The sequence below is a fragment of the Cottoperca gobio genome, chromosome 8 (assembly GCF_900634415.1).
Source record: "Cottoperca gobio chromosome 8, fCotGob3.1, whole genome shotgun sequence".
NCBI classification, from domain to species: domain Eukaryota; kingdom Metazoa; phylum Chordata; class Actinopteri; order Perciformes; family Bovichtidae; genus Cottoperca; species Cottoperca gobio.
Genome location: NC_041362.1, coordinates 5,635,077 through 5,643,442, shown reverse-complemented (window position 1 = coordinate 5,643,442; position 8,366 = coordinate 5,635,077). Strand labels below are relative to the sequence as shown.

The 8,366-nt window shown below is 38.8% G+C and overlaps 1 protein-coding gene across 2 annotated transcripts; it reads right to left on the bottom strand.

The window, feature by feature from the left end:
- Positions 1 to 1,773: 1,773 nt before the first annotated feature.
- On the bottom strand, positions 1,774 to 7,170 carry ccdc47 (coiled-coil domain containing 47). Of its 2 annotated transcripts, none has more exons than XM_029437059.1 (13): positions 7,028 to 7,170; positions 5,692 to 5,987; positions 5,504 to 5,605; positions 4,561 to 4,735; positions 4,315 to 4,436; positions 4,159 to 4,224; positions 3,784 to 3,885; positions 3,563 to 3,673; positions 3,325 to 3,410; positions 3,173 to 3,231; positions 2,977 to 3,086; positions 2,682 to 2,849; positions 1,774 to 2,362 (listed from the first exon to the last, which is right to left on the bottom strand). In XM_029437059.1, exons 2-13 carry the CDS (start codon positions 5,977 to 5,979, stop codon positions 2,282 to 2,284), a joined length of 1,470 nt encoding a protein of 489 aa, XP_029292919.1. In that variant the 5' UTR covers positions 5,980 to 5,987; positions 7,028 to 7,170; the 3' UTR covers positions 1,774 to 2,281. The 2 variants fall into 2 exon arrangements, with proteins under 2 accessions (XP_029292919.1, XP_029292920.1); XM_029437060.1 differs by lacking the exon at positions 7,028 to 7,170 and adding an exon at positions 6,858 to 6,977.
- Between the last annotated feature and the right edge of the window lie 1,196 nt (positions 7,171 to 8,366).

The following is an 8,366-nucleotide window of genomic DNA, read 5'->3' as shown; positions in this document are numbered from 1 at the left end:
TACAAACCAAAACCCAGAAAGGTGACCAAAGCGCCCCCTATCGGCTGAATAGTGACAACTCAGCTAACTCAAACTAATAATACATTTGATCACATTTCTGAATCAAGCATTGCAGTTATTATATTATATATGTGTCAGCGGTTTAATCAGCTAACAAATGATAGCATATTATGTTCCGCACTGTTTTGTTTTAATATGTCAGTCTGTAATTCCTGCAGCCGCCATGGAGCAAAATGTACTTTAACAATCAAAAGTGAAAGTACTCACTAAGCAGCACAATTGCTCATGTGAGTGTTTTATTACATATTTCGTTATTTATTAACTTTTTAGCTGGTTGAGGTGGACAATGTACATTACTTAAGTACTTAAGTATACATTTGAGGTACTTTAGGCCCTATTTGAGTCTTGTCAGATGGAAATATTGTGCTGTTTACTCCACTACATATATGACAACATAAGTTACTAGTTAGTTTAGTTTAGTTAGTTCTGTGTCAGAAGTTTAATTTAGATTTAATAATTTCTTTGCGCTGAGGGGAATTTTTACAAACCAAACAATTGATTAATGGAGAATCAGCAGATTAATCAATAATGAAAATAGTCTTTTACTTAATACATTTTAATGAACATTTTAAATGCAATACTTTTACATGGAACAGAGTATTTTTGCAGTGTGGTATTAGTGCTTTTACTTAAGAGCTCATTTGAACTACTGCGTATACCGTTAGACAGTTTAATCTCAACATTTTATAACCTGTTCAAAGATTGTGAACATCAAATCTTATATAAATATATAACTACAGCTGTTAAATAAATATCAGCAAGTAAAAAGTAGAAATACTCAAGAAAATTCAGCTTATTCAAAATTGTACTTGAGTACAGGCATCGAGTAAATGTACTGGATTACATTACACTGTTGAATACTGAAGATTGGCGGCCAATTAAGTGAACAAAATTGGGCACCATGAAATAATAAACAATGTAAATGCACTGCTGGAGTGGATTCTTATACTTTTCTGACTGAATTAGCAAATGTGAGTAGAAAATACGTTAGTTACATGACTTTGTTTAATACTCGATTCTGATTGGTCAATTACGTCATTATACCATCTGTTCATTCTGTATAACAGACCACTGCTATGAATAAATATGAACAACAGACCGTTGCTTCGGATTCCTGCAACCAGCAGATTATTTGTTTTAGTAGAAGAAATAAATTACTTTCCAATTAGATTTATTCAGTAAATTAAAAGAGTAGCGATTGGTTGAAGCACATCATACTGCGTCATTTGCACTGTTGGATCTTCAGATTACGAAGAGACATTATCATACCATGCAATTAAAATGTAATCCCATTCAGTACCCTTGCATTAAACACTGTTGAGAAACTGCATGTGCGTGTTCATTTAAGTTTTTGGTAATATCAAACATTATGGTTTTGTGTTGCATTATTTTTTTAATTAGTGTGGGCAAAAAAACCCTAAAAGATTGTGTTTGTTTTATTACCCAGTGGGATCATAGGTTGATCTGGCTAGATACGGTCATTGTATCCATTTTAACTCGTCAACCACACTGATGAAACCAAATCTAGTTCCGAGACTGCCGACAGTGCCAAAGTTAAATTTAGCATTAAGCCTCACCCATTCTGGTCCCCGTTATAGACCACTCTGAACTGCTGCTACCAAGATGTCTGTGTATCAGTCGTACACGACGGTCTTCATCGATAGGTTTATAAATCAAATACTCGAAATTTATCATTAAATCGAACAGAAACAGTTTTCCAACAGACTCCAGTGCATTTTATTATGTTTGCTCAGATATTCATTCAAGAAACCAACCTCATAGCAGATATAAATTAAAATTTTATTGATAGTTTCATCTAAGATTATATTAATGCTAATAAATTTCCTTTTAAAATGTGGCTCAATATACCACCAAATAGTGTGTCCCTTCCCAGCAGATGATTTAAAAAAGCTCACCGAGCTACACAGCTTTCAAAACAGAGCTCGGATTAATTCTGAGAACAAAATTGGACAGAAAAAGAATTGTGAATCGTGGCGATATGGTGAAAAAGTCCCTCTCACTTGACATGGACAGTTCACTCTCAATCATTTGGGTTTAGCCACCCCAAATGGCGCAGGTGGTGACAGAGACAGCAGAGCTTGACACACCCAGGAGGCACAGGATGTCTGTTTAGAGCGACTGTGAGCCAGAGCTGTGGTGACTCGAGAGAAGCTGAGCTGAGCACTGCTTTCATGTGTGCTTGTATCCCTGTGGTGGTGTTTCACATGGCTTTCACTTTGATTTGCTTCATCTTCATCTGCTTCTTCTCAATCTTCTTCTGCTCACGTCGCTGGGCTGCTTCCTGAAAATAGGGAAAATTATATTTAAGACAAAAACAGAATCTACACCATTGTGAGTTTTCCTTTAAAACAGGGTTCATAGAGGAAACAAAGTAACTAAACTAAACAGCCAGTCTAATCGTTCCCCCCCCCAGTGTCCAGTCTTTATGCTAAGCTGCCCGGCTGCTGGCTCTAGCTACATATTTATCATAAAGACATTTGTAATGTTTCTAAATGAAGCAGCATTTAGTAACATTAAGACAGAAGGACATTATCAATCTCCTCTTCACAAAATGTCAAACTATTCCTTTAACTGTCGTGTCGTGTGTGTGGATTTCCGACCTCCAGACGACGTTGTCTCTCAGGATCCTCCTCATTCATGATCCTCTCCTTCTCGGCTCTCTTCTTCTCCTCCCGGCGTGTCTGGGCCGCCTCCTGACGCTGAGCGTGAGTCTGCTTCAGGAAGTTCTCCTCCACACGGGCACGGTTTCTGTCAGCTTTCAGTTTGCCCTAAATATTGAGGGAGGACAAAAACTGACTTGTAACTGCACTTTAAACTTTCATTTAAAAGCACAAAATACTCAAAGTGGTCACCTGGATGCACAATGAGGCACCAAAGCGCTACAATCCTGCTCACCTCTCTGTTGAGACGAAGTTTCTTGACTTTATCGATGCTGTAGATCACCATGTTCATCAGAGGGAGCAGAGCGTCCATGTCTTTGGGAGAGGTGTTGCCCATGCCAGGCACTACAAAAGAAAAACAGTTTATATTCACCATCAAGATCAAATGATGGGTCATGAGGTGTCGTAAAAACAGGAGACCAAATGCTCACCATTAAATGTAAACAACAGCGACTTCTTGGTGTCAGGCAGCTTTAAGGGCTGACCCTCCCTAAAGGAACGACACAGGAACTTTTAGTAACGCACAGAACATATTAAAATCCTAAATAACTCACATGTAAGAGATTAAAAAGTAAAAACTTACTCTTGCATAACTTTTGGACCAGAAAATTGGTCCGAGAAATGGATGGACTCGATCTTGTCAGCATGATTGGTGATATAATGCACCATCTAAAAAGACCAAAAGCAGATCCAGACACTGAATTTAAAGAGAGGAAGCTGACCAATCAAGAAGCCGTGTTATAACCCAGTTGTATGCCGAGACTCGGCACTGCCTTTTTGTAGTAATTCTGTACGCGAGATGAGAATAAGAGAGACATTACCTTGTTGTCCATCACCCCATCTGTGACTTCGCCCATCTCACTTAGAATAGACAGAGAGTCTGGGAGCCCATACTTCGCTCCAGACTTGGGCTTGTCACCGCAGAACTCACTCTACAGGAAAAGAACAATAACCAAGACCATTGTTTAAGTAACAAGGTGAACAAGGACTACAAATAAAGTTTTATTTTTTTGAATGTACATAAGTTGTGGAGGATACTTACCAAGTCCTGCATCTCCTTCTGGAGCTTGGCCATTGCTTTCTTGGTGCCAACAGCAAACACAAAAGTGTCCATGTCCTCTTCATTAAGAGTCACTTTTATTTGCTACAAACAAAACAGACGCCGTTAGTGAGACAATGACTATGACTGCGAGTCCAGTGCCTCTGTCATGCGTGATCCACTTTACAGACGCCACACCAGGGTTATCCGCTAATTAACGTTTTCTTTAACTGGGAAAGTCTGTTGAAGTCTCACATATCTCTCCGGTCATAATGTCTGCTTTAGCCATCAGAATCAGAAATACTTTACATTTATATTGTCTAAAGGAACCACTGATCCACACAGATGTATTAGAATTGCTATTTGACTCGTACATACCACTTGATCACCGGCAGGCCTCATCATCCTGGCCAGAACGTTGAGCAGGTCTTGCCTCTTCAGAAACTGGAATCGACCACAAGGAAGATTACATGCCTGAATGTTTAACTAAATAGTGTGACACCAACACACTTCTACATGAAACACTGCCCATACCTTGAGCTGGATCAGCATGCCTTCACAGCACACACGTCCGGAGCACCACAGGTTGTAGATGTGCTCATTTTCCTGATTCAGCTTTCCGGTGCTCACTGGTTCTTTACTGGTGCCGTCATCACCTGAACAAACAGATTATTGACAATCAACACAAGTTCTGCTTCACACCGACTGTCACCATGTCCTCCATTGCTTTCATACACTGCCGTCGTACACTGGAGACAACTCGGAGGTGGAGGAACTCACCCACTAGTGCAAAGTTGCTCTCTAGAAGCTCCCTGTGCGAGTTGAACCAGGTCTGAGCGAGGCGACTGTTCTTGTTCTTGCCAATGATGTAGTTCATGATGTAGGCCAACAGGCCGGTGACCATCAGGATCTCCATGTAGTAACTCTCCCAGCTGTTCTGCAGATGTGCAGGAACCTGCAGTGAAACAGCAAGGGGTCATCTTTTGTATAGCTCGCTTCAGAAACAATCACAACTGAGGCAGCGCAACAGATTTGATCCTTTCTTAGATTTCAGTGGGTAAAAATAATTTTATACGCGATGCAATAGAATGGATTCAATTTCCATTATTAAACTGTATCTGTACCAGTATCTCTTAAATCTCTTAATGAAGCAGGGCGACATTTTAAACAGAAATATTCTCTCACAATAGGGAACTTGCACAAACTTTTCCGCATTTAATCAATTTTGTCCTTTTATGTTGTTTTCTTTTTTGCGATTAAATGTATTTTTATATATTTGCACCAGTCGGTTAAGCATTTTACGTCAGTGCTCTCTGGTGGACAAACAATGTAATGACGACAGTTTCTAAATTAACACAGGTACGTCCCTGAATAGCCATGAAAAAAATAATAAAGTTGCGCAGGATTCGGTTGTTGATTTAGAATTTATGAATGAAACTTTAAAGCTTCTAACTATTTGGTACAGCCATACCTGACACTGACACCCCACACTGACATATCTGCAAATAGCTAATGCAAATGTATGGGTCTACTTTAAATCAGTATATCAGTATCAGTGTTGCCGTTGTTGGGCGTCCATGACAAGCGTTTACGTTGATTGCCACTTACATTACAATAACGAACAGACAGCAGACACCTTATGCACATTCAGAGCCTCTGCAATCAGCAGAATGTGAGAGTGTGAAACTTGCTTCAGAAGATTTGAGCAATAAACCCGGCTTACCGTGTGGATTATAAGGGGGTCCTTCATGGAGTGGCCTGGCTTCTCCATGTCTCCAATCCCCTCAAACTCCTCCTGGTCATATTTGGTGTACATGTCTTGATCCTAGTGAAACACGCAGAGTTAGCTTTGCTACTAAATAATGCCATAAATATATTATATAAGCTGTAAACTAAGACACGGCAATGTACCTGCGTCTCCGAGTCCTCAAAACCATCCATGCCATCCTCCAGCTCCACAGTGGCTTCATCTTCATCTTCATCTTCATCAGGCTGCGAGGCCGGTGCTGTCCGAGGCGGAGGGGCAGTTTCTGCCTCCGCTGCTGGATCGTCGTTCATGTCCTCAAACTCAGCGAAGTCATTGTCATCAAAGTCTGCTAGGTCCTCGCCATCATCAAAGTCATCATTGTAGCGTCCACTGGAGACGGGAAGGGCCTGGAGGAGCAGCAGCGCAGGTATCAGGAGATACGCACTACGCATGGTGGGACCTGCAACAAAGTGGAAAAGCAGAGAGTTGATGACAGGCAGGAAAACATGTAAATAGGAGTGATGTAAGACGTGACAGAGAAGGTTGAATGCAGAAGTGTAACAAGTACTGAACAATAGGAAGAAAAGTCTCACACGAAAAACAATTTCTAGATTAAATGTCACCTTGAACTTTAAATAGGTCTTTAAATATCTTGTTTTCAAAGTGCCAAAACCAAAATATATTCAATGTAGTAAAGCAGGAAATCTTTTTAGGTGCAGGCATTTTTACAGAGCAAAGACTTAGCCCAGGTTAAACCGGTCCACATTAAAGTAACCGTGTCGGTCCCTGCTCACGGGACAAACCCCAAAGAGAGAGAGAAATCCCCACGGACCGAGACGAACTAGAACAACAATAACGGGGAAGGGAAGGACCTCCAGTGTGACAGTATTGGTGAAACGTGTGCTTAGTCTCAGAGTAAGCCAGCAGCATTAAAGCCAGAGTAATTGCACAGATCTGTCACTTTGGCATTGCGAATAAAAAAAAAAAAAAAAAGGACAACGCTACAAATATATCAAGATAAGACATTTTTAATGACACACTGCGGCACACATGGAGCAATATAAAAGCAAAGCTCGGTCAAACATAAGGAGATAGATACTAGATGGGGGTTGAATCCGGTGAATATTAAGCCAGAGAGCTGTAGTTAGCCCAACAAACTTTAGCCAAAACGTTTGCGGCACGCTTGCTAACAGGCTAAAATAAAGAGATGCGTCTATATCTGTAGAGGAATTCAAGTCGAAGCTAACAACTTGTCCTTATCTAATGACATATGTAGGATTAACCCAAACACCAGTAATCATACCGACCCATCCCCCAAGCACTCACTCACTTTATCATTAGCTGTTAGCAAATCTAGCACGACTATGCTAACAGCGGCTAACTAGCATGGCACCTTGTTGCTAGCAGCCAACCTGAACGAAAAGCAGTCCGTGTTTTTCTCTTTAACACAACTCAGAGTTTTATTCAAACAAAACTGAGCAAACTGAATAAGGAGCTCACCTGGAGAATTACTGTGACAATAAACGTATCGCTGGTTGAGCTCAAGTAGCCTGAACTGCCCTTGTAGTGATGTTACGCCTGAAGCAATAGTAGAGTACTCGACACAAGATCAAACTTTCAAAGTAAAAGTATCGCAGCAGGATGTAGGCTGCTGAATAAGCGAAAGTTTTATTTTGAAATATTTCTACCGAAAGTGTGTATGGTGTTGCTATACCTTCCTTGACTTTTTTTACGTGCGTTTATTTCTGACTATTTATTTATTCTTTTTCTTTCACAAGGTGAATTTACAAATAGTAAGGCAATCATTACAATTATAAAACGTGTAGATTTAACAGACAACACATGAGACATAAAGCACACAGACAATACAAAATGGTATATATTTTTTAATAGATTAAGCAAAACAAAACGAATCAGAATTAGAATCTGTTATAAGGTTTTCAGATACAAGGACATTGATTTGGTTTAATTGGTGCATAGACAAGAAACATAAATATACATTAGAAAAAGACAATGAAATATTTAATAATGCTATTTAAAAATATATACAATATAACAGTTTAAAATGAAAAACCTAAGTAGAAATGTGCAAAAGTATTATCTTGGGGACCTACAATTGTTCACATTATTAAGAATACAATAATATGCAATGTACTAAGATAATAGTCTAATAAAATCAAATAACAAAAACCTAAATAAATTATACATATATATAAAAAAGGACATTGTTCAGATCATTTTCAAGTGATATAAAATTTGGCTTTCATTCCAAGAATTTAACATAGGGTTGAATTTCATTACAGAAGCACGTGAAGATGGGTGGGGTCTTCATAGATAAATAGATAAATCATGTTGCTTTGGCGTCCCTGGTGGTCTACAACTACAACTATGTATATTTTAGAAGAGAATAGATTCTGCCTGCCCTACATGATGCTATTTCCTTGCAATACAACTGATTCACAAATCCACTATTAATTAACCTATCAATTAACAGAATATCTATGTTTTAATGCTTCAATCACAGGAGGCAATTAAATAAGAAATATATGATAATAAAGAAAGTAAAAAGTAAATTCTAACTTTCAAGAACAGTGTCCATTATTCATATCAAGAGTATTTATGTCCTCTAGTGGCCACAATGAGTAACTACAACTGTCAAGTTGGACATAATAACATCGTCATACTTCCGATTCAAACATTCAAAAATAAAACTCAAAATAATGAATTCGGTTACATTTAAAGTAAAATTTCTCACTTAGTAGAATAGTTGGCATTTTGTGTGAAGCAGTGGTGGTAAGTAAGTAAATAATTTTATTCAAGTATTTTACTTAAGTACAAA